This window comes from Pundamilia nyererei, unplaced genomic scaffold (assembly GCF_000239375.1).
Source record: "Pundamilia nyererei isolate P.nyererei 1_Seehausen unplaced genomic scaffold, PunNye1.0 scaffold00043, whole genome shotgun sequence".
Taxonomy (NCBI): Eukaryota; Metazoa; Chordata; class Actinopteri; order Cichliformes; family Cichlidae; genus Pundamilia; species Pundamilia nyererei.
The window spans coordinates 1,526,664-1,553,956 of record NW_005187444.1 but is presented as its reverse complement, the minus strand read 5'-3'; the positions used below and the strand labels follow the sequence as shown (position 1 = coordinate 1,553,956).

Genomic DNA, 27,293 nt, shown 5'->3' with positions numbered 1-27,293 from the left:
GCTAGGGAGTGTGGGGGGGCCACAGCCCCGTCCTCCAGGGTGTGATGCGGGTATGGAGGAGATCAAAACTCCAGACATCCAGAGGCCCCCAGAACACAAGAGACCATGGAAGACCAACAGAGGGGCAGCCGCGCCACTGTTCCAGTAAGAGCTGAGGAGAGTCCCAGATGAGGGCTCGCCCAGCAGCTGCGGAGCAGAAGCCAGGGGGAGTTGCAGTGACGCGCCCGTGAGCTCCGCCGGCCCCCAGCTGTGCCTGAGTGACCGAGCCCCAGGCCGAGAGGCCGGGGGCACCCCACCTCCAAAGGGGGCCCGAGCGAGCCCCAGGCCCCAGGCCCCGACAAGCGGCCGCCAAGGAGTGAGCCGGTGTGTACCCGGACGCCCACCCCCAGACACAAAGAACCACCAGCGCACCGACACCTGAGGGAGTCCGCCACCGGCAGGGGAAGTGGTGGTGGGTGGAGATAGGCCTCCAAACCTTGGAGGGCCTGAGATGTCCCCAGAGAGGTGGCGTCTGATACCCAACCTGACATATAGACACAGACATACAGGCACACACAGACACAAACATCCATTCCCACCCTCATGCTCTCATGTGCACTCACTCCACACTCAACCAACGTGGAGATAGACATAAAGAGACGCTGTACACACAATCACACTCCCCAAGCGTACTCTACAAACCAGGTCTAGGTACCCTTGCCCCTGGAGGGGGGAACTGCACCCAGACCCAGGTCAACTCTTTTCAACACAATACTTAAAACTCCAGCAGCTCCTCCCTGCACCCAGACTAGATACGAACACGCCACCATTTTCTGGCTGAGAGCCATGGCCTCAGACTTGGAGGTGCTAATCCTCATCTTAACCGGGTCACACCAGTGCGAGCTGGACGTCACGGCCTGATGAAGTCAGCAGGACCACATCATTCGCAAAAAGCTGAGACAAGGTCCTGAGTTTATGCAATTTGCTGTGCCTGAAATTCAGTGTAATAAACAGAATTAGTGGGGAAAAAAGCAGCCCTGGTGGAGTCCAACTTCCACAGGAATGGGGCTGACTTACTGCCGGCAATGCAAACCAAGCTCTCACTGCAGTCATACAGAAACTGGATTGCCCAAAACAACAGACAAACAACAATAATATCCAAAGTCCAGGCCAAGAGGAATCCTGATTGCTGCCTGGATCACATCATCTGCCTCCTTTCAATGTGGAAGAACAGCAGCTCTACTTTAAACACCTCCTAAATGACTGAACCTTTTTTCTATAAATGAGTTCTGACACTGTTCAGATGAAGCTTTTATTATTTGTGTATATCTGCATTCAAAACGGACTTTTTTGACATGCAACATTACAAACGCTAGCAGAAAGACATCCTAAGGGCAGGTTTTGCAAACTCTACCACGATGGAACCATCAGGTGACTGTTATATGTAATGTGCATATAAATGTACAAACTTTACGGTACAAATGATGCATTTAATGATGCAGTTTCTTCAAACAAATACACAGAAATATTTTTTTTTATTTGTAGTGAACCCCGTATGGACGTTACAAAACTTGGTATCCTAGCTAATTTCATTAAGTTTCATGACGACTGAACCAGCAGATGATGATGATTAGATTCAGCAGTACTTATCAAATGTTAGCAAGCTAGCACTCTAAAAAGTGGTTAAATATGCTGAAAATAATACATAAAAATAACACTTTAGCACTGTCATGTTAGCATTTAGCACAGAGCAAAACTACAGACCTGCTGACATGTAAATGGACTCTCAGCCTGGTTTTAGAAAAAGGACTAAACAAATATACAAGAAGCTCAGGGAAAGATATAGAAACACATTTCTAAAATGTAAAAGCAAAAATCCTAAAAAACACAGAAATCAAGTAGCTAAAACATCATGGAGGCAAACTGTTATTCTCTGTGAGGCTAGAGAACATGTGTTTATCAGTTAGTTTTAGCTAGCAGAAACTCTGTGGGATACTTTGGGTAGTAGAAACTGAAGTTGCTGATGTAAAGCATTAGGACAACTGGGTGCAACAGGATGTTTCTGCTTCTTTGTATGTAGTATCTATTTGTTTAAGGTCCTTTGAAAGGTAAAGAATTCAATAATAATAGTGAAGTAGTCCTTAAATAAACACGCACATTCCTTTAGTTATTTAAATTCAGTGATACGTGCTATAAGAAAAAAGGAAATCAAACACCTGCTAAAAAGTGCTTTCAGACTCACCGAGTCAGTCTGTGACACAGATATGTTTCTCAATAAGGAATGACAGAATTATAAAGAAGAAAAAGCAAGCAGGAGGGTTTGTGGGGAGATTTAAAGTTGTGATTACTGCAGCAGTGACGTGAGCAAAAATGAGCCAGATTTTAGCTGCATGGGGTCTCACCACAAAACCCCCCAAAAAACAAATGGAGCAGCCACAAGAAGCCAGTATCTGCAGCATGTAGTTAGGCAATGCCTAAGTTACGGTATCTTTGTGGGTATATATATAAAAATAATAATTAAAAAAATATCTTTATGAAGAAAAGCTTTCCAGGAGTTTAGTGTAAAGCCAGACTTTTAAAAAAAAAATTTCATCCAAAGGAGAATAGCAACAAAAAAAAAATTAGATGCTAATTTCCTTGAGGGTATCCCAGCTACTTGTACATGTCATGTTTCCAGTGGTTCCCATTGGCTTTCAGTTATGTTTCAGTGCATGTTAATTGCCCTTTGGTTACTTCCTTCTTCTTTTTTTTTAATAGTTAGCTTTTCTAATGTGTCCTGTTGCAGTTGAACTTCCTGTTTTTGTTCCTTTGTGATCATCTGGCCTGACCTGATTGGGTATGATAGGTAGGATTAGGTAGGTTTGATAGGCGACATCTTGGATTGCGAGGTTGGGGTCAGTGTGGCTGCGCTGATCTTCTGCGGTGGCGTTACAGTTGAAAACTCCACTTAAAATGGATGTAGCCATAGCCGTTTTCTTTCACATGCACGTGCACTTTTTTTTTTGCACTAGAAACCCGATAATACCCAAAATCTGATTCAGATTACAAAATGACATGTTTTTTGTGTGAACCCTAAAGAAAAAAATAGCACTGTCTCAACTCTGATGAGGCATGTATAGTCTCTATCATGTGTACACTCTTCTGCATTTAAACAAGCACTTTACCTCAATGTTTATTGCAGCTATTAGTTGAATATCCACCTTTAGATAAAAATAACAACTGTTGTGCAGAAACATACCATGCACACCAACTGAACCCACCCCACACATTATTCTCTGACATCTCTCCTTTCTTATGTTTGGTTCTCTGTGTAACACCATATGCTGCTGTTATGCACCAAGGCTACCAATTATTCTGAGGCAAGCCTCCTCCAGAAACTCGCAAACAAAGGCAGAGTTTGTTGTCTTTACAGGCTTAAAATAACTTTTCAAAGGCTGCTTCACAACCGCATGATGCTGGGACAAAAGGTAATGAAAACCAAGCCGACTCGTGCACGTTAGAGGGTGAATGGGGAAGATGTTAATTTTAACAATTGTGGAAGCAGTCTTGAAATGACACTGAGAATCCGCGGATGAAAAAACTGAAGAGATAAACAGATATCTGTATGACAAATTAAAACAAACAACTTTTTTTTCGGGGGCTTAGTTTCCGTCTGATTGATGAAAGTCTAGTTAACGGTTTCAAACAGACAAGATTACAAATGCAGATCTAGTTTGCTCAATAGCCTCCATAAAGCCCAGATGGCCTTGTGTCCAACTAAAGCTGCACTAATGTCAGTAATCTCATCTGGGCCTGATTGCTGTGACACCACATAAGCAGAATCAGATTGAATCAGGCCCGTTTTAACTATCAATTTCCTGTCGTGAGCCTCTCGCTAAATCTATTGGGCGGAGTCGCGGACAGTCATCAAGAGAAAAAAGACACTGCTGGCAGGGAGGAAGAAGAGGAAATCACCGCCTGGCCATACGGCATTGTCTGAAATATTTGTGTCAGCTATTGTTTTTAAATGGGCACATCCATTCAGTGTTACTGTCCAAAAGACAACAATACAGATTCCACTGCATGAAATGATAGGTACTTATTATTCTTTGACGCATGCATGTGCACAAGAATCCTTATATGGTCACTGCAGAAGCTCTGCTCACCTGTTTAAAATCACCTGTTAATGAGGGGCAGATAATCAGAAGCAAGTTAGCTTTAAGGGAGAGGAAAACGAGCTAAAACAACTTGTTGTTAAGGCCGAGTATGAAGTAAATAAGGCTTATTTTGAACTGCGAATCATGCAAAGCTATTCTAGCGGAGTTCAAAGATAAAAATGAGCAGAATAAAAACAGGATCCTTTAAGCTAATAAAAGATGACAAAGAAAAAAAATTCTCAGGATGCAGAAAGGAGCAGCGAGAAAAGGGAAAAAAACTTGGCTGATGATATTACGCTGAACCTTGTCCAGGTCAACTATATGTCTACAGAGCATTTGAGTACACTGTGTACAGCTGTCTGAGGGGATAAATGCTGTACTGAGCTTCCTGAGAAAGGAAAGCAGGAATGCTCCAGAGAAAGAGTGCATGAGAGGGAGATGAGGATAATCCAGTGAGCAGATGTTTGGGAGCACATCGAAGAGTGCTCGCTGCCCAGAGGATACCGATTATAAGCGGATGGAAGCGCTAACAGGAACGCTTGGGAGCCAAGGTGGGCTACACGATTAGCCAACGCACACCTGCTAAGGCTAGCCAGAGTGCGATCCTGAGATGTAAAAGGTAGTCGTTGTTGTTAAAGCACATGTAATGAGAGAATTTCACAGAAGTAGCCACTGGCAAAAGAAACACTCCAGATGTCACACAGAGAAGACTCCAGACATGTGAGAGTGGACGGAGCTTTGCTTTGTACTTCTTCACCATTTAATCAAGAGGAAATAGCTCATTTAGTTAAAACTCTAGCATGCGCTAAAGATGAAGGAGAGGTAATGTGACCAGTGAGTGAGGGTGGGACAGCAGCACAGAGGAGAGCACTGTGCAGTAAAACCAGCCTGTCCTCTGCACTAGAGCAGCTCTGGCAGTACAGAGCTTTCCGATGTCTCATTGTGATTTAAAGACCAAGGACACAGTCAGTCATGAGTGAACATCTCCTATTCCCCAGCTCCTGGGAGAATAGAACATGTTCTGACAGGCACCTCTCCGGTGCACAGAGGTTAGCGCTGCACACGCCATGCAGAATAGTACACACACACAGAGCAGCGGTGCCCTCATTCAAGCAGAATAAAAACAGCACCTCCTGCAATACGCACGCATCTTGAGCGATGGTGCTATAATCCATGCATCCTCTATCAAGCTGCCAGCCTTATAACAGGCCTTGCAGTTCTCACCTGGTTTGTGAGGTTCAGTGGGTTCACCCCCAGCAGCTGTGGCACCATTGCCGTACTGTAAATGTGTCCATATGCCCGGGGAGTACGTGCCGTTTTAACCCAGGTAGCTGTCTCCAATCCCAGTTTTGGTGGTGCTGGATAGGAGCACCGGACAGGTCCTCAAGCCATTTCACACTCATACTTAATGACGCACGCTCCTTTGAACCCACGTTTTGTTTTGTATCAGAGTGCTGAGGTACTACCTGGAGCCATCCATCAGCCACAGGAGACAGAGCCTTTCCCTGAGGGCCTGGTTAAGAGCGGGGGGGGGGGCATCTGGATGGGAACCATCTGGTGAAGGGGGAGTTTGTTCTGCTACTCCTGCAGCAGGCAGGCAGGCAGGTCTGCCGGCCACACCACCAGAACAAAGGCAAGCTGTAATGTGGTCCCCGCGGCCGAGGCGGGGGAGCTCTGTCTGCCTGCCTCCCCAGACAGAGCAGCACACAGCTGGGGTCAGTCTCAAAGCCTCACCTGGCCTTCAGGACGGATTTAAGATGCAGACGTCTGCTCGTCATGCGAGAGACTGCTTCACTTTCATGGATTGCCTCCGCTCTTCACATGACAGTAACTCAAACACTAAGATTTTAACGACTCACTTTCTCTACCTGCTTAGTTGTGGAGGACACAGCCGGCAGCCTTTCAGAAATCCCGTCCTTCAGTCAGATGACGACTCGAGATTATTTACCGAATGTGCATGTTTTCCAAATGTGGCACACAGAACGGCTGCTCCACATACACAAAGCTTTTGGGAAACTGAATCTTTTTAGTTATTTATTTACTTTTTGCTTAAATGTATGGCTCTGCACAAAAGTCTGTCCAGCTTACGTGAAAGTGAAGGATTTTTTTCGTCATCACTCAGCTTCCCTTCCTGCCTCTAAATGACTGATAATCCAACATAATGTCAGTGGCCTCTTTATTTTCAGCAAGCCTCTGGGTTTGATCTGATCTCACAATCAAACAGTCAAATAATAGTCAAATTTCACCTCCCGTGTATCAGCTCTCCGAAACTTAATAGGCTGCAGGGGACCAAAAAAAAAGAACATCTCATCTGATATTACCTGACTGCACAACTACAACTGGACTGCTAGAAACAGACGGACACTGGAAGCCAAGTCCTTCCCATCAGCCTGCCAGCTGTCTTCCCGTCAGCGCTCTCCCGCTGTACGCTCATATCTCTGCCGTCGCCTGCCTCTGAACGCCGCTCAAATTACACACGACGGCAGTTATTGGACATCTGCGGCGCATTATTAAAGGCTTTTACGCGACGAGAAAAGTTTCCAGCGGACGATGACAGCATATCATGAATACTTGGATTTGACCGGTGGCGTGATGCAAGGAAGACAGTCATTGTTAGTCATGTGTCTGCACTGCTGTATTTCTGAGACGCATCACACAGAGGCTACAGAGGCTGCACTGTAGCCAAAAGAAAAAGAAAAAGGTCACAAGACTGAACCCCTGCAGCGGCTGATGCAGCAGCCGATGAAGAGCTGAGTGGTCATCAGTCACTAGAAATAAAGCTGTGTGAGTCTTTAAGCCTTTAAAACCACACACACACGCACACACACACACAGTGTCCTTGAGAAGGGGGTAAAGTCAGGCACAGCCTCTTCACTCACTGCAGCGTGCTTTACCTTGAGCAAAGGTGAACAATCAGGTCACTGTGATGCAGAAAAATGCACAAATATGTGCAACAGGGTTGGCTATTAGATCAGCCCAAACTTCCAAAGATCTCCAGCCAAAAAATACAAATCTTCACTTAGGTTCTAACAGGAATCATCACAGCGTCGCACTGAGTCCCGACAACAGCAGTTACTTAGCTTAATGAGGGAAAAAAAGCGTTCACGCAGCCAGAAGTAGCTGAGCATGTCAGTGCAGGGCTGCAGACAACTTTCAGACGAAGTGCAGACGGCATACTAATCCACGGATTTAATACGAGTAAACAGAATAGTATAAACAGAGTACTCGAAACAATAGAAAGTCTTTGGACAGACAGTGTCATCGGCAGTGAATATGAACTTCAAACCAAAAGAAATGAGGACAAATTTGGGCGTAATCTGCCTGTAAGGACTGCAAATACTGTGATATTTGACTACGCAAAAGGCCAGTTACACGACAGCCCATTAGGAGGTTCAAATAAACTCCAAAGCTACCCCAGCAGGCCGCTGTAATCTTTTCGTATGTTTGGAGCCAAGTATTTTGGTGCTTTTCTCTTACCATTTTTCCTGTGCCCTTGTTTTGCAGGAATGTCTTGTGTGCATGAACACATCTGCCGAGGTGTGCAAAAGTACAGTCCTCCACACTGACTCAACAAATGACTAACACGCGTATAGCTTTTGTCTCCACTGTTGTTAACCTAGGAATTTCACAGTAGCCTCCATGTACCAAGAGCAAGCCACAAGCTCAAGCTGCACCAAGTGTGGCTATTTTATTGTTTTACCTTCACGCTGACTAAAAGCCCACTTTGTCTCATTTCCCTGAGCACAGGAAGAAGCTTTCACTGTTACAGCTTGAAAACTGAAGGAAATAATCCCAGCCTGGATCCTTCATGGCCCACCTGGTGTTTCCATTTAAATCTCCTTTTAATTTTGTCAATCAAACGTACACGGGAAGGCCTGAGATTTAATATAATTGATTTAAAATATTTATAAGGAACAAGGTTTAAAAAGTAATTTTTCACTCATCTGCAGGTTGCCCCCCCTCCCTCCATTCATCCAGTTGGCAGTAAGCCTCTTACACCAATCCAAAAAAGAATGATTTATCTAAGGCTACAGGCTTTTATACAAATGTTGTCAAATCAAGGCCCAACCGCAGCATCTTCTGCCAGCGAGAGATATCTCATCCTGCAGTGTTTTCTTTCTTCTTCCAGACCTCTTCCTCACATTAATGTAAAAATCTGGACATCTGCTTTCGTTATTGCTCCGTCTCAGGCAATCTATAAGAAAAATCTAATGAATCATTATGATGTAAACTAACCAACTTCCAGTCGCCACAGCAGGTAGCTCTGCATGTTTGATTTGGCGGATTTTTAAACCCTTGCTGACAGATTTGTGTCACCTCCATGAATTAAACCAGGGATCTTCTCCTTGTTAGACAAATGTGTAAACCACCACACCATGAAAGCAATTTAGAAGATACTGGCAGCCACCTGTGCTAGCCCTCAGCCTCCTGGGAGCAGAATCTTTAGTTAGCGCAAATACCATAGAAGCAGAATTTCTAGAGCACCTGCCTGGTGGGTCATATTTGTGGGCCAATGTTACCGAAATTCAAACTCATCTGAGACTTTTAGTAGATACATCTATTGTGTCAGGCTTTACTAAAGTATCACGTTCACCAGATCTTCAAAAAACACTTGACCTCGGACTTTGATCTGAGGAAAAAGATGCATGCTTGCCTGAGATTTTTAGTAGATGCATCTAGTTAGCGTGGGTGACAACAATGCAGTATACAAACTGGCAGATAGAAATACCGTAATTGTCGGGCTATAAGCCGCTACTTTTTGCACAAGCTTTGAACCCTGCGGCTTTTAGTCAGGTGCGGCTTTTCTATGGATTGTCCATGAGCGGATTTGTTTTGTTTGTTCCGCTGTTGTACGGCACTACGTTGCCTGGCGGAAGGGCATGTGATCAGACACACAGTATTGGGGTTCAAGAATGGTTTGTTGGTCACATGTCCGTCCGCCAGGCAACGAAGTAGCGCGAAAAACAAACTTCAAAGTAGCGCTACGCGTTCAGTGGGAGGCGTGGATGACGTGTGGCGATAAACTTGCGAAAAGCAAGTTATGCCCAACTCCACTAGTGGATTCTGACAGCATGGAAAAGTGTGAAAACATCCACGATCACCAACGGATTTCGAAGGGCTGGACTGCTGCATGATGGAGAGGAGGACACCGCCACGGCCCTTCTGAGGGTGTTCGACTCTGACACTGACAACGAGGATTTGTTTGGTTTTGAAAGTGACAACGAAGGAGAGAAGCTGAGAGTGGATGACGTAGCCATCCTGAGCCTGTTCGTTTCCGACACTGGAGAAGAGGACTTTGGTGGTTTTAGTGCGCAGGAAGAAGAGAAAGATGGTGGTGAATGACTGACTTGTCTTCTTGTTAAAGCTGTGTCACTGCACCTGAGCCTAAAAGGTAGGCCGAATCTATTTTTCTGGTGTGCTGTAGGTTATTGCTATGTACTACATTTGTTACTCGTTTATGAAGCACAGTACATGTTTCGTACTTGTAATTACCGCTACTTGTACACATACCTAAAAAGTTATGCAAATATGTACCCATAACTTGTTTTTCAAAATATTAATAAAAAGGGATGTCTCCAAGAAGCCATCTTTTTCCTGACAATTCCCTTTGTGCATATTCTCTTACATATGATAAGTCAACATTGAAACACCTGTGGCTTTTAGTCAGGTGCGGCTAGCCTATGTACAAAACAGGATTTTCCCCTGATTTTAGCTTGTGCGGCTAATATTTGGGTGCGCTTTGTAGTCCGGAAAATACGGTACCAAAGAACTGTGTTTTGTTAGTCTTGCCAGGGCAATTTAGATGTAAAACAAACAAAAGAATCGAATGTCATCAAAGGCCTTCAAGGAATTTATCAGAAGAATACCAAAAAACTGATTCGATGCATTTTTTGTTATTTTCATCAAATCTCCAACGTCTGGGAGAATCACATCATAGTCCAACAGTCAGCATGACTTATTAAACAGTGTTACAGGAATACAACAAAAGGCGTTGCATTCAGTCTTGACACACAAAGTCAAGGTAATAGTGTTGTTTATATTCAAATACCATTACACTTTTATAGACTGCTTATAAAAGTCAGATGAAGCCACAGTGATGTGAGCCTCTGGTCAGCAAAGTCACGTTTTTTGTGCTGTCCAAAAATCAGTTGAGGTAGGATCTTCTAGCTTCATATGGCTCTTTTGCATGTTTCCACTGATTCTACATTCAACAATTTGGAAACTGAAATGAAAAATTTAACCTAGACACCAAATTTGGGAGAGAAAAAAAAAACAAAGCTGAAAAAGTATCACAGCTTCTGTCTGCTCTACCTCTTAATTTTGCTGAACCTTAGTGTTGGTGGTAAGCATGGATGTATACACTTAAATGTCTAGGCTTAAGTTCCTCTAACTGTGTACTTCAACTCCAAAAAAGAAAAAAGTTGTACATTTCCTCAAAAGCAGCTCTTTGGATAGTAAAGATTACCAACCCAAGGTAGTCCCACCGTGTGACATACCCTACTTCATTTGGATTTTTTTTAATCAAGGTCTTTTATTGAAAGAGATTTAATAAAAGTACCGTTACAAACAACAAATCAAACATACAAGCGGTCAATGCGGTTATGGCGTTAACATCATTTTACCAAGATTAACGCTGACAGCACTAATTTTAATATTTTGGTGTCAACCAGCAAACTCTCTACCTAAATTAATGCAATCATTTGAATACTTTGGTCGATTATCGAGTTATGATGAGTAAAATACAACTGCTTAAATACAATTATAATCCATCAGAAGAAATTAAAAATAAGTATCATTTAGCATGGCAAACAGAGTAAAAATATTTGGGAGTTATAACACCTAAGGATCTCGCAGTTTCTATGTTTATATTTGAGAATAGATTCGATTAAAATGAATATACTGCCAAATTATTATATTTATTTCAAACATTGCCAATGGAAATAAGCCAGAAACAATTTAATGAGTGGGATAAAATGTTGTCAAGATACATGGCAAGGTAAAAGACTCCGAATTAGATTTAAAACCTTACAACTGGATAAAGGAAAAGGGGGATGGGGCCTTTCTTCTCTCAAGGATTATTATTGGGCAGCACAATTAAGGCCTATGATATGCTGGTGTAATCCTTCATATGATGCTCAGTGGAAAGGCATTGAGGAGGGTCTGACCTCCATTCCCTTACAAGCTATTATAGCAGACAGTAGCCCGCAAGATTTAATAAAAACTGTTTAAATGGATCAAGCTGACTTTTAGTTTGGGAAATAATAATAAAAGAGCATAAAGGATTGGCGACTTTGCGCATGCTAATGGAGGAATGTAGACTTCTTCGTTTTGAAAAGGTTAAAGAAAAATATTCATTAGAAACACAGGATTTTTAAAGATACCTACAGATGCGGCATTTTGTCAGTAAAAAGGTAAAATCTAAGTCTGAATTAAGCAAACTGCTGTTACACTTATTTAAAAGGGCATACAGCGCAACTAAAGATAGAGGCATCATCTCAGGCCTGTATAAAGGGTTAATAAACATGAAATCACACTCGACCCTATATATTAAAACTAAATGGGAAATGGAGGGAGCAATAGATATAACGGAGGAAGAGTGGACAACAATATGGATAATATGGACATATTATCCATATTGTTATTGGAAAAGCCTGATAAGATATTTTATTGCACCTTACCAAAAATCTCACTATGACAGTAACCCTCCCGTTTGCTGGAGAAATTGTGGAAACACGAATGCAAATCGTTATCATATTTTCTGGGACTGTCATGCTATTAAAGCTTATTGGAAGGGAACACATGTAGCAATACAAGGGATATTTGGAAGATATTTGCCTTTAGAAAGAAAGACTTTCTTTTTTGGACTCATCCCAGAAGGATGGACAAAGAACGATAAATATTTGTTTAATATTTTATTGGTGGCAGGCAAAAAAGCCCTCATAAAAAAATGGCTTTCATGTGAGAGCCCAACTATGAACATGTGGATGGAGGTCACAGTGGATATTTACAGGATGGAGAAAATGACAGTGGATGTGAAATAAAAGAGGGACCTGTGTGTATCACGTTGGAAGAAATGGATGAACTATATAATAACAGGCAGGCCAGATTTTGACTTGTTAATCTTAGTTAAGATATTATTTATATTACTGGTAATTAAATCTCACTGCCTAACTGTTTATGCTTTTTTGTTTTGTTTTGATTTTTTTCCTTCTTCGGTCACAGGTGTAATGGGGAGTGACAGTTGGTTTAAATAAGCTTTTCAAAGGTGCTTGGAATTGTTAAAATATAAACTAGCCAAGTGGGAGCCCAGTCCAACACGTCTTATTTTAATTTTTCACTCTAAAGGGGACCGCAACATGAGTAAGATGTTGTATTAAATAAAACTTTAAACCATTAACTGAAACCATAAGTTTATTAGTACAGTGTTTACTGAAGTCACAGATCAAAGGAGCTGAAATCAGCTTTCACACAGATTTTTTTTCGCAATCGGACTTCTTTTTGAAACCAGAGCAGTCGCCCCCTGCTGGCAAATGCTGGAAAGAATAAATTTTAAGAAACATCTGCATGGGCTTTGCTTTTAATCCAGGAAGAAAACATTTAACAAACAGTAACAGATTTACACATCAGTTTGTTTAATCTGTAAATTGTGAGCTGATATTACAAACACATTAGACAAAAAATAAAAAAATAAAAAAAATTCTGTAAAAGCTAAAAACTGTTTGAATGCAGCTCTGTTTCCTCCATAATGATATCACAAAATTGCCTTAATGGTTATCACTTTTTTGTCCTTCCTGTTATCATCATTACATCAGCCTTTAAAAATCCCCCATTAGTCAAGCTCTGATTGTGAGGTCAGCACTTCAGCAGCCAGCATGTGGGGATAACACTTAACTGGTCAGTAAATGTATCTGTCAGAACATGTGATGCGTAGATGTGGAAGCTGGGTGGTAAATACACATTAATTTGATTTATTTGGCCTAAAGTCACAGATTGGTCCCAAAGCATTTTTTCAGTCTATACAACAGGCAGCTTTGACTGAGCTCTGGCAGTAATTTATTAGAAAAGTTATGCACTGTATTAGACAGTATCCAATTTACAGGCATGAAGAGGGAAGACGTTCAACAAAAGGGAGATAAAACTACTGAGAACCAAACAGAGTGGCTAGAATTTTAATAGTTCATCTGGACCGGCATGCATTTGAAATCAATCTAATAAGCTTCTCTGACCTCATATTTTCAGCCTGACTCTGCCTCAGGGGCACATTCAAACCACCACAAAGCCTCAGTGCAGCAGCAGCATCTGACCGAAGCAAATGGTTCTGTAATTGCCATTACAACTTGTGGAAACCAAAGAATGGAACCAAAGCACTCTTGTGCCCTGCCTTCTGGTAAACTTTTTACCCCAGAAATCTGCTTCTCCTTATATTGGGGAGGCGCCGATCTTCCCATTGAAAGGAGAAAACACTCGATGTTTTCCCGCTTTCTCATTTTAAACACATTAAAAGCTATTCTTTGCACGCTGGTTTAATGCCATGTGACACACAACTGCTACCGATTCATCTTTTACACTACATGAAGTGCATAGTTTCTTTTTTTACATGTAATGACACTGCATGCTTCTCTTTCATTGTTTAGCTATAGTGACCCCTCGAGAAATTCAACATCTTTCTTCTTATTTTTCCTGTTACTGTTATGTGTCTTTTGGCCTTCTACCAATGTAAATGCTGTGAGCTCATATTGAGGATGACGAGTGGCAGCTCATCAAATTAGCTGACAAAATCCACCTACTAGCATCTCTAAAATGCTCACTAATCATAATCCGGCTGGTTTAATCTGACATTTCGCCAGTTTACAAGAGTCTGTCAGATTAAAGAAATTAGATAGCCACATGAATTTGTGTGTTCTGAAAGTGACAGAAAAACGATCTTTATGCCATCTTGTTGGTAACACAACAAACTACAGCTGCTGGTATTTAACAGTTTTTAGATGCTGGCCCCTCTGTTGATGAGTTTTTGTTTTCTACCGTTTGAAATCCATCGACTAGAAAAAGATACCAGAAATAAATGACTGATTACTGGTGATCAAAGATGCCGGGGTTTTACCATATTTTTACCGTTTTACCAACGTCCTTTATTTAAATATGTTTAAGACTGGCGACGTGTCCAGGGTGTAACCGGCGCCTCAGCCTATCACAACTAGGATAGGTTTCAGACCCTCTGACTTGGATGAATGTTAAAAGTTGTTACAGTATTTTACTGTAAAGGTGTAGGTTCACACTAAAATGCTGACAGCTCTGGTAGCTAGCATTTTACTTTATGTCATGTTATCTTTAAAATGTTGCAATGATTGGACTGAGGACAATTTAAAATGACCATTTAGCATCTATTCATACCTGTTTCAACCTAATTTTTTACTCAGATGAGTTATGAGCAACATAATGTAGCAACAGTAAAACTCATGCTTGCTGTTCAGACAGAAGCACCGACAGCATTTAGAAGTATTTAAGCCAAAAAAGCGTATTAGTGTAAAATCTTTAATCTTTAAACATTCCTAGTGCGCACCTTTTTTGACACACCACAGTCAGACAGGTGATTGATAGGGAAGTAATTACATGGGACACAGTCACAGCCTCCATAATAAAGCACATATGCAGCCAAATAGTATCTACTTCCTCAGAGAGTACTGTAATGTTCCTCTATCTGTGTTATTATTAAACAAAAAGAGCAGGTCAGTTTTTGTGGTGATGTCGCCCCCGGCAACTGAGCTCTGACAGGTATTCAGTCAGCCTGCAGATCAAAGCAGTTGTGTGTTGAACCACAGCTACGTGGCTAAAAAAGAAAAAAGCATTTCTGACACGTGTAACATAACCTTCATTCTGTTGGTGCACAAAAACCTCTCAGCCATGTAAGGTACATGAAAACTGTGTTTCTCCAAAGATTTTTTTCTGAAATTTGGAACAAGAATGAGCGTCTCACACATACCAGAAACCTTTATTTTCCCCAAACCAGCTGCAGTAACAGGTTTCTTTCCCCAGAGGCAGCGTGGGGGTCTTTAAAGGTGATTCATGATTTCCAGCTGACAAACCGTATTTCTGACTGAGTGTACAGCAGATTTATTTTACTGTACAGACTTGCACGTGGGATGCATGTGGTGTCAACATGCACAGCTGCATATTGACATGACATCCCCATACATCCTGACAGGAAGCTGTGAGCTGAGGAACAAAATGGCTGCCAGCAAACAACAAACTACGGGTGGGCACATATCCCACACAGAGTCATGTTTAGGCTGAAGAGAACATGCTGCCCTTGAACAGACCAAACATGGAATTCCCAATGAAATTCCATAATCCATAATCCATTATTGATTTATAATCCACAGCAGATTAGGCAGCATTCCATTATTTTCCCCCCCGTTCTCCTGTCAATGCAGAGATTGGACACTGCAGAAAAACAACATATCTAGGTCACACAATAAATATTAAGTATAAGGAGTCATATGTGGTAAAGCTGATGCTAAATATAGGTTTCCTGCCTGTTAAGGGATTCCAGCTTCAGAGGGACATTTCTATAATCCATTTCATGCCTGGTCTTATGAGCTGACATTCCATCACCAGAGGGGGGAAAAAATTCCCACTGACTTCTCTACAGATTTCGTTGGCCTTTTTATTTTGGTCACTTCCTTTCTACACACAGGGCGTCTTAATGAACAACATATGAACCATATTCAGCTTGAAAACAAGTCAGCTTGAACATTTATGATGTTTTCTGAAGCATTTTGGGTCTGAGTCTTGCTCTAACTATCAAACCTTTCTAGTCTCGATGCCCAAATGAACTGCACAGCTTTACACGAAGTTGACAATAGTGACAAAAAACGTAGTAAATGCAGTAAAGCTTAAACCCAAATAGGATCTAGACAGAGACAATGTCTAGATCTATGGATCAGTGGGTGATTTGCAGCCTTGGTCACAAAACACACCCTGCGACACGATTCAGACAACTCTACAAACCAACCAATCAGAGTCAACCATGTAATGAGACAGACATTATTAGCGAGCACAACATTTGCCAAGCTGCAAAGGGCTGTGGTACCAAATGTCATCAAAAAGAGTAGCAATCCTCTTCAAATCAGACTTTACATGTCGTCAGATACTCATCTTAGACTTATGGGGCATTCCAGTTATTTCAGAAGTCCAATATCGGAACTTAGAGTGACATCACTCAGTAAGTGCATTCCAACAGTAAAGTCGGAAAAGCAGGGACTCGCTGCAGAGGCAGCTGAAAGTCCACCTGATGAGTGGAATCAGTCACTTATTTTGGGTCATACTGAATAGAATCAGTATGACCCAAAATACTATATTCAAAATACAGTCTATTTTGCAAATTTTGCATGTTCCAATTTGAGAAATGAGGATTATCCATAGTATGCTCATTGGCTAATGACTTTTGATTGACAAGTCCTCAGCTAGTGTGGTTTCACTGGTTAACTCAAAGCTTCAAAACAGGACTTAGCTAAGTTATGTATGACATCATGGTAGCTACATCCATCTTTTATGCTGTTTACATTTTTTAGTAAAGTTTGTGCAGTGGAAGATGACTGCTAGACTAAGTTTTGCGCCTTTTAAATGAAATCAGACAGTCAGGTATCACAAAAACGCCACTGTTCATTTTAAAAATACACCCATGTGTCCTCCATTGGTCACAAGGCAAAATGCTAACCGTAGTTTAGTTTCTAATTTAGTTCCTTACCTCTAACACAGGCCCCGCTCCCAGGATGATCTGCTCCACCCCACTGGCAAAGCCCTTCTGGCTGAGAGCTGTCAGGTGATGGATGAGGAAGTTGGTGCTTTGGGTCTTCCCAGATCCACTTTCACCAGAAATCACTATGCACTGGTTCTTCCGCCGCTGCAACATGGTATGATACGCCACATCTGCCACAGCATAAATGTGGGGCTCCAGCTTCCCCAGCGTGTGGTTGTCGTACATTTTGACATATTTGGGATTATAGATTGGCAGGAACTGGAAGGGGTTAATCACGATAAGAATACTCCCAACATAAGTGTAGATCTTCTCCTGGCGGAAGCGTGCACGGAGGCTCTCCAAAAGGGCGCGCTCCGTTAGCTCCGGGAGGGCACACAGGTCACAAGGTGGGTCGCTCCCTGCAGGCTGGGGGAGGAAACCCCGTTCGACCATGCGCCTTCGTTCCTCAGTCACCCGCAGCCACATTTGCAGGCTGCCCCCGTAATGAATAGATCCATCCAGGTTTTTCTCCCGCAGGAGGAAGCGGTAATCCTCGCCACTGCACAAGCCACTACGGTTTTCCAGGGCGGTTCTTGGCCACAGCATCATCCGCTGAACCGGGCAGTCGCCGGGATTGAGGATCCACTCTTCCCCACCGAACTCCTTCACCTCGGCCAACACGTAGCATTTGGTACGGTCCAGGTGTAACCGTTCGATGAGGCACTCGATGGCTTCAGCAGCAGTGGTGTTCTTGCGGGCGGTGACGGGGCAGTAGATGGTGCCCTCAGCCAGGGAGCCCGGATAGACGCGCAGGGTGAACTCCTGGTCCTCCAGGCGCCGCCGCATGCTGCCACTAATGGTGGCCATGTTGGCGCTGCCGGTGTAGCTGCAGCCGCCATCTTGTAGGCTCATGGCGGCGCAGCAGGTCCCATCAGCAAGCTGCTCTCAGGGACCAAGGGACTGACTCAGGACATCCCAACTAGAGGAGGGAGAGAGAGAAAGATGGAGGTGGTTAAGACATTTTTGGTTTCAGACATCAGTTCATGCCCTCACAGCGTCAAACACTTCCAAGTACATTGAGTCACAACGGGGTCATCAGAGTCAGGGCGACACAGTAGTCCGACTCAATGGGCTTTCTGTTTCGTATCGTAAAGGGAACCACTATGAGAGCCGCCACAAAGAGCAAGAGCCCGATGCTAAGGGAGAGTCGAGAACTGATAGTGGGCTGATAGTTATTCAAAACAATGAGGAACAGTAGCTGCTGCATGAATTTAAAGGCTACTGGCCACAGCTTATCAGAGCCACGTACACTGTGTGTGTGTGTGTGTGTGTGTGTGTGTGTGTGTGTGTGTGCGTGCGTGTGTGAGATAATCCAAGTACTGTAGCAGTGTGCCAAGATTAACAGCTGCCACCTTCCACACAAAAGTGGCTGTAATGAGAGCACAATGGTGCAATTCACCACTTCCCTGTTGATAGTGGACACAGGACTCCATTCTCCCTCTCAATCTTTCACACACACAAACTTCAAATGTCACACTTGAAAATTTAAAGTGCTCTTCCATCGATTAATGATTTTGGGAGACAAACCGCTTTTAAATTCAATTGCACCAACAACAATACTGTATATTGTGTCTGGGACACGATCAGAAACAGACTATAGCACTTCTGTGCTGCACTAGATTAATATAACTCTTTATATACAGCATTTTTTACCTTATTTTTAACTGATGGTAACGGTTTATATTTACCTCTCTACTTAAATGTGTAACTGCTTTTTCCTTGGGCAATCAAAGCTCCAGCATTACTTATAATATACAGAACAGCTTTACTGTCAAACTCTGAAGTTGTTCTGTACACTACATGTGTTGTTAGTTTGGACTTTATCGCTTGAGAAGTAGGTGAAGTTGTGCCAGAAATCTCGACAGTGTTCAGACTGCATCCGTTTGATGGAGCCACTGAAATACTTCAAGGTTAATTTAACTAACTATTCTTTTCTTTTCTGGAGCCAGTTCACCTCAATGTTTCCTTCATTCTTTACTTTCTCTTTTTTGGTTGAATTTTCTAATCTGCTACATCTCTCTCATGCCTTCTCTATTTTTTCTACGATACAACAAATACGCACCAGACAGCCAAAGTCAAACGTCTGTCAGGGCGGCTGTTAGCAACACAGCTTCCTTTAGTTGTCCTTTGAGCTATGTGTACAGTATGTGGCCGACAAACACAGAAAGATAAAGACAGGAGAGGAGAGGATGAGCCAGCCACTCGCCCTTTGAGCGCTCCAGACAGGCCTTCCTCTCCCTCCTGCTTGTCTGGAGTAATCTTGAACACCTACAGGAGTCTGCAGCAGCCCACAGACAAACAAGGAGGAAACAGACAGCCGAGTGTCTGTAAGACACAAAGAAGTGAACTGTGAGGGATGAAAGACAGGGCAAAGGCAGAGGAGGCAGAGCTGAGAGACAGGCAGAGATGACAGAGAGCCTGGGACTTAAGATAACTGACGCAATCACTCGCTGGGACACTAATGAGCTGCTCAAATAGGTAGAAGGTCAAAGTTTCAAGTCTATTATGCAGAAATGCAAATAGAGTCAGTATTCATCACGGTGCGTGTACGCTGTGCTGGTTTCCTTTTGGGAATTTCTGGTGTTTTTACACAAATATACAAACAAACACTGAAGTTCCCTGACACTGTGGTCACAACGATGTGAGTAATAATGGCAAAAATGCAATCCAAGGCTTGATTTATGGATGTTGATGCAATTACACTGTTCCTCACTATAGCCCCTCCTGCCCACACACACACAGTTTACTTGGATGGGCCACCCAGATTTAGAACCTCATTTTGGCATTTTTATGTCCTCCAAGAGAGCGACACCAACCCCTTTGCTGACACTTTAAAGGCTCCGTCTCAGTTCAGAAGGTAGCCCTGGCTCTTCACATGACACGTTTCCTTACCAGCAAGTTCACCGTTCAGGTCAATTTAATTCCAATGTCTCTCCAGTGATTCCCTCCTCTGTGGTTGGACATACACTGTCAGCTAAATGAACCTGGAGCAGGTGGAGAACTGGCACACGTGTCACTGCGCTGTAATAAAACAAGAGCTGGAGTTTGAGTTTACAGCCGTGGATTGAGACTCTCACTTGGAAGGGCAGCTGATTGTTTTAGTCTGATGTGTTATTTATTCATCACAAACTAGTTGGTTATTAAGGTTTCTGCAAAGGATAACCTCATAAATGGTAACATTTATTTTTCCTTTGAGTAAGTGGATGCATGCCTCCATTTATGTGGAGACACAAAAGAAGCTACATCTTGTTCATCCCACCTTAGTTCCCTCTGGACAGACACTGCGGGACACATGCAGCCACACATAAATGTGACGTAATGACACGTGGAAAAGGAAGTAGTAAACACTGAATAGGGAATGGATTTTGAGGAATTCTACTTCTATAACATGAGAGCTTTTTAATTGAATGTTATTAGCATTTAATTTTTAGAAGCATCTTATAAGGGCTCAATGGTGAATTTTTGCCTGAGGCCCAAAAGACTATAGAATCATCACTGCTGCACATCCTTACTGATGCCAAGTCCAGACTGATTTAATTTCATATAAAGTGCCATTTAAAAACATATGCAGATGTGCCAGTTTAGCTCGCCTGGTGAAGCAGGCAGCCAGATACTACAAGGAACCTTCAGATGTGTCTTTCACACTTTTCTCTCTAATCTCCACCGCTCACAGCATTAAAAAAAAGAAGTCTGACATCTTAATTTACTGGATAACTACTGAGCAGACTAGTGTGTGCCTACTCTATCAGCATAACGAAGAGGTTTGATTCACAATGAGATGAAGCACAGTCTTGCACATCGCTGTAAAGCTGCTGCTGAGCCCAGCTGCTGTGGCCTTCATTCAGTTCTCCAGTTGCTTCGTCTTCATCAGCTCTCTGCAGCTTGCTGAGCTCAGCTGCCAGTCCAACTCAGAGAGTCATTAAACTGGAAAGCAGCAACTTATGACTGCTGTCGGCATGTCTTCCTGTCACAGGCCAAAAATGAGCCACTGAGGGCAAAAAGCATGCAGATTTCCCAATGAGAACGGATGACAAGGAGACGCAGGAGCCTGGGGGAGACTGAAGAATCTTTCCACATTTCTCCATATTGGCAAACTGCACGATACATTCTTACACATCAAACAACGCTATAGCAGAGAGTGAAGAGGGAATTAAATACACTGAAATCAAATCAAATCTTCAGTGAACCCAGAGCAACAAAGTGTGCAGATCTCCTTTGATGTCTGGCAGGTGGCTTCCTGAAGGAAAATCAGTTTGTCTGGAATCAGCAGAAGAAAACGTCGCCGCCTAAACAGAGCAAAACTACAACTCAGCTCCCGACGTGTGGTCGCTGGGAAATACCGTTTGAAAAACACTGCAGATGTCACCAAAATAAAAGGATATTGTGGATTAGGAGTTTAAAGGGCAATCCAAATCCCTACTTCGGGTAATGACGTCCCCGCCCCACAAATATATATATGTGTTGCTTTGCTGCCTCGAAAGCTAATACCACTGGCTTCCCTTTGCCCGAGTCAGCGGACTCCAAGTCTCCAGAGCAGAAAATGAACCTGTTCGCCTGCATTTCAGCATTTAGCCTTGCAGAGAGTTCATGCAGGTTACACTGGACTCCTGGCCAGAAGGAGGTAGAGACTGCTGGATGGTGCAAAGGTCAAAGTAACTAGTCAAGGTCACAAATCACACATGGTAGAGCTGCGACCTCGCTGCCAACATTTTTTGGGGGGAGATGGAAAAATCGTTTCTGACATTTCCTCGAACAGCTGCACGCGCTGAGATCATTCGGGGAGGAACTGGATGACTTTTAGAAAACAAAAGCCTTTAATAATATAGCTGGACATGACCTTAACTGTATGTTCAACATCTACTCTAACTATTGCTGACAGAATTAAGGAGGATGATGGATGAAGCTGGAAATTGATACAAGTCGGGTATGGAAGAGAAGGGAGGAGATGAGATGATAGAAAGCAAAAGTGGTGGAAGGAAGGCGAAGCACAGGACGGGGCTGAACATCTGTTACGTCTTGTTTTGACATGGTTGAATCTGAAGTGCTGACAGCGTGTTGAGATAAGGACGTAAGCTGACATGGTGGAGAAATGAGCTTGTAGTTTAAAAGTAGAGAGACTGAAAGAGTAGAAGATGTCTTAATGAGAGCGTGGAAGTCATCTGACTTGCCGGATAGGTTCAGCCCAGGGTCACGGATACGCATGTGGAGTAAAACTGCAGATGTTTTAAAACAGGGCTCCTAAATAGATAATTAAAGAGAAGGAGACTGACAGAAAGTAGTGAAAAAAAGGAGAAGGATTTCCTGTAAGCTCCTAAACTGATTAATCTGCCTACCAATCCAAAATTCAAAATTAGTTTTTGAATCAATTTAACAATCAGCTATTAAAATAATTGTTGATAAAATACCTACAGATTAACTAAGTGATCAGATAGGAATCCATCGGCTTATCTGAAGAATCAGCCTCTGAGGTAACAGCCAGGATTTTCCGGCCTCCTGTGAAGCCACCGGACATCTAAACCAGTTTTCTACTTGCATTTAATCCCTATGATTTCCACGCCCCGTTTCCATACAGTGCTGAAAGATATATTTGAGCTATAGTCTCAAAGCTCAGACTATAGCTGCAATTCCTCTTCAGGTCTTCTTGTGACTGTTCAGTATTTGCACTTTCACAAGGCAAAAATGAATCCTTATCTTATTGATTGTGCAGGCTTCTGTTTATAGAGATGAACTAACTGACTACTTGTTTCAGCTCTAAAGGAAAGAGAAAGCTAATGGTGCCGGGTTGTTGTGTACAAGCAAATATAATTCTAAAGATATTTAGCTGTAAATATTAATGGAATTGCATTTGTTAAATAAATAAATAACTTGACTTCATGCGCTTGAATAACACTCTAGGTTTGTTGTTTGCGTCCCTTTAAAAAAAAAAAAAAAAGACTTCGGGTACTCTCAAACATTGTTTGCCGAGTTATTATCCACCATGACTTCCCATAAAACCATAGCGCCATCTCTTCAATGATGTTGACAAGTGTGCAGTGCGGCTGCAAATATCCATTAGCTGTTGCATTAGAATCATATTAAACCCATATATTTGTTTTTGAGTTGAAATATGGTCAACATTAACGTTTGCCTCAGGCTTTATTGACTTCAGGCAGATTATTAGAAATCTTCTTAAGTCAAATGTTGTGTGCTAAATTATACCCTGTGCAATCCATTTGATAAATGCAAAATATAAGTCTACATATTTGTTTGTCTGTCTGATGGCAAAATAAAAACAACATTTCCGACAAAACTGCTGGAAGCTTCATCTCTTTTTCAAATTGTTACCCATCATAACACATGCTGTGCATCCTTGTTTGAGAGCAATTATGGTGCACCACAGTTTATATGATGTTATTTGACCTGATAGAGGGTAGAATAACACTTATTAGATGCTAAGTGGACACTTTAGATTGCTACTTTACTGTAATATGACATGTGTTGGCTGGTTGCTAAAACAGACTGTGTACTGTAGAAAAGTAGCCATCTTGAATTTTGGAAACAGATGTGACAAATTAGAGACGGATCTCACTGAAAAGAGAACGCTGCACACCAAGATCTTCTTACAATGCAGATGCACCCTTGACTCACACTGTTACATTTTTTACACATCAAGTAATTTCTGTGTAGCACACAACAATAGCACACTTGGAGCCAGCACATTTATGAATTATCCACTACGTTTGGAGACAAAAAACTCCTCTCAGGGCTCAGCAAAAATATGTTCCTTTTGGATAAAGTAGATACTGTTAAAGTTTAACTTTGAGGACATAATTTGCAGTTGAAAAAAAAAAGGGTGCAATAGATGTTACCGTAACAGCCAGAGTAACAAAAGAAAACAAAATGTTCAAAATCGCAATATTAGCCAAACCTGAGAGAAATATTGTGGTGTTTCCCAGCTCTACTATTCACATATCAGCACAGTCAAACATCAGGCCAAAGACCAGCTAATGTTCAATGTTCCTTTGCGTTCTTACACACACCTCTGTCGGGTGATGTCTGGAAAAGTTCATGACTGTGCTACATGTGTTATAATCAGTTAGCTTGTCTAAATGGGACGCTACTTAACAAAATAAACATCACATTGTGTTTAGGAAGAGTTGAAATGAATGACTGAGACCACGACATCATGAGTAAAATGTTTGCCAAGTTCATAATTCAAGTAATAAGTAGAGTTCTTGTCTCATAGATTTACATACATCTAATGTCTTTTTGCAGCCAAAGGATCGTCCCCCTGCTGGACACTCCCATGCGCCTGTGCGCACCCAGCCTCCTCCCAACACTGCAACTAAATTCCAAATGTGTGGGAACTGGAATAAGAACTGTTTTACATCAGCAGTGTAGCAAATAAATTACTGTGCTGCTGCAAGGAAGGCACTACAGGAGTCGGATAGTCTTCAGGATCACAGAAAAGTTTGAGAAACCTGCCAGGAACGGCAGGCACACATCCAAGATATTAAAGGGAGATGAGAAGCTCAACTAGTCTTGCAGGTCTAAACAGTAACACCCACTCCTCTCCCACAGTCGGTTCTCACCAATACACCAGCAATAAACATCAGACCTCAGTAGTCCCCCTGCACTGTTAACGCACATAAACACACTTAACGTACAATCTTTCAACACAAAAGGTGCACTCTTACCCGTCCCAAAACTGAGTGGTGTGCTAATAAAACTCAAGTGGAAGAATGGGAACTACAGGGTTTAATTATACTTTGAACTGTGACTGCACATCAAGTCTTTTCTGCCTCCTTACAGACACACAGACTCTCCAAGCCAGGATCACTCGTCACTGAAGATCATTTAAGGATTGCAGGCACAGTGTTACTCTCAGCAGGCTCACTCTTGATCTACAGTATCATAGCAAGCTTAGCCCACACACACACACACACACACTCACTCCCAAAGCATCACCTCAGATGAGGACCACACCTTATTATTGTCCTCAACAAAATGTAAAAGAATATATCGAAAGTTCAACCTACACAAGTTTTCAAAAAATAATAATCTAGGGCTCACGAATCATTTTCAAACCCTGCTGTTTGAAGCCAGAGATTCAAACTGTTCTTGTTCTCAGTTCCTGAAATTTTAAAGGTCAGGATTTTATATCTGCTACCGCAAAGCTGCTATTTTGAATTCCTGCAACATCTGAGGAAGATAGAGGAAGATAATCATCTTTTTCACTCTGTGTGTATCAACAGCTGCTTATTTGGACAGAAACTCATCAAATCTGCATCTGCAGAGGTGCTAAAGAGTGTCAGTATATATGCAGGTGGAAAAAAATAACTGATAAACACCACATGCATGAAAATCTTATACTTAAAAGAAATCACTTTTGTACTGGTGGTTAGCGCTGTGGGCTCCTAGTAATAATCCAGTCCGGGGCCTTTCTGTGTGGAGACATGCATGTTAGGATCGGATAAATTTGAGTAAAGATTGTTCCAAATCCAGTTGAAATTGACTTTTTAATCAAGTCTACAATGTGCTGAAATTTGTGCAAGACTCGTCAAACGTTCTGTGAAAGGCGCCAGGGTTTTTTGCCCAACTTTAAACTGTTGCAGAACTGAACAAATAGAAAAACTTTCACCTTTAGACACAGATCTGTGTCGTACTTTTTAACAAGGCATCTCACACTGAGTGTCGTGTTCCTCCCGTTTAGTGTTTACTTTAAGCACAAATGTGACGCAGAGAGTTACTGCAGAACAAAAAATGTGTTCAGGCAACTTTCCGTAGAAAGTTAAAGGTTGAAATAAAAAAAGCAAAAAAGCTTAATAATAATCGCCCTATGTGTGTGTGTGTGTGTGTGTGAATTCCTGAATTCCAGTGGGCCAGCAGTGCTCACAGGAACTGAGCCCACACAGACACAAACATCTGCCAGAAACCGATGCACACAGTGCCGAGTCAGTTAGCGAAGCACTCTGAGGCTTGTGGACTGTATGTGTGTGTGTGTGTGTTTGGGGGGGGGTGCAAGACGCCACTTCTACACTGCACTGAGCTAGAAACAGGACTTTCTCATGTCAACACTCTATGGGTTAAAGCTCAAGTGCAATGCAATAGGAGAATGATCCCAAGCACAAATAGGTCCTTTATTTATCCAGGGCGATCTGGCCACTTCTGAACACCTCAAAAAGGATTCAATTAAACTTCAGTGCAGACCGAGTTAAAATCTGGACCTGAACCCCAGTGAAATGCTGGTGAAAGACTGCAAACCCTTCAAACTGGCAAAAGGGAGTGGTGCAAAAATACTATGACAGCAAAGTCAGAGACAGATCTAAAGTTATTGGAAATACTGCAGATATTGTACATAAAGGTGCCACAGTCAGCAGTGGCATGTTTTCAAAATGCAGAATTAGCTTTTCTATTTGACAAATGTGCATTTTGTGACTTCACAAAATGCACATTTGTCAAATAGATATATATTTTTACACAGCACACACTACACAGCACCAGATCCTTCAATACTGTGTGATGTATGTTTAAGAGCACCATTCTCTCTCCACTCTTAGATTTCCCACTGGGGGATGACATCATCTCAGGCCATCCGCCCTTCTCCTGGCACACAACACACACAGTCATGTATCCATGCCTTCAGTGGACCTTCCAATAACTTACATTCATTGTCTACAATGTAAGCAATACCTACTAGCACAGAAACATCACCCTCTTTGAAACGTCGTGAAAAGCCCATCACAGCACTCTTGCTGCTGCTCTTTTCCCAAACCACACCCTCACTTTGTAACACGTCTTCACTTTCAGTTATTTTAATTTTTTGTGTTCTGTCCCCATAGTGTGAGCACAAATGCAGGTCCCCACAACATTAGTAAAACATGACACACACACACACACACACACACACACACACACACACACACACACTTTAATGGAGCCGCAATGGGGAGCTCTATTGTTTGAAGACCCCGCTTCTTACTGCAATCAAACATTAACTGTGATTCTCTGTTGCCATGGTAACATGGTAATTGAAATCAATTAGCATCTGAGCGTCACGATTTTCCCAATGTGATGTTTTTGTGCATGTCTGGTGTGTATGTTGGCACACAGAGCAGTGAGAGCAGCAATAGTAGTACTGTTTTGTTTTGTTTTTATTTCAAAAGGCAGCAGAGTGAGCTGTAAACCAGCAAAATTATAAATGTGAGTCTATGTGAGGAAATCTTTTATTTTAATGTGTTCTGCAACCCGCTAGATAAGCTCGCCAAAGAGCCAGTATCATCTTTCGCTCTTTCTTCCTAGCTAACCAACCCCCAGGAGACGCCTATGACTCCATAAGTGATGAGCAAGCGAGTCGCTATTGATCAGCGAGCAGAGACAAAATGTCGACCTCCACCATC

At 42.4% G+C, this 27,293-nt stretch overlaps 1 protein-coding gene across 13 annotated transcripts in view; it reads right to left on the bottom strand.

Annotated features, from left to right (window-relative positions):
- The window catches only part of LOC102200379 (unconventional myosin-IXa-like), a 147,837-nt gene that overhangs the window by 91,041 nt on the left and 29,503 nt on the right, over window positions 1-27,293 (bottom strand). For all 13 annotated transcript variants that reach the window (XM_005731442.2, XM_005731447.2, XM_005731448.2 and 10 more), the window contains exon 2: window positions 16,864-17,833. In XM_005731442.2, coding sequence (XP_005731499.1) covers window positions 16,864-17,766 — 903 coding nt within the window. In that variant the 5' untranslated portion in view covers window positions 17,767-17,833. The remainder of the gene's footprint in view (window positions 1-16,863; window positions 17,834-27,293) is intronic.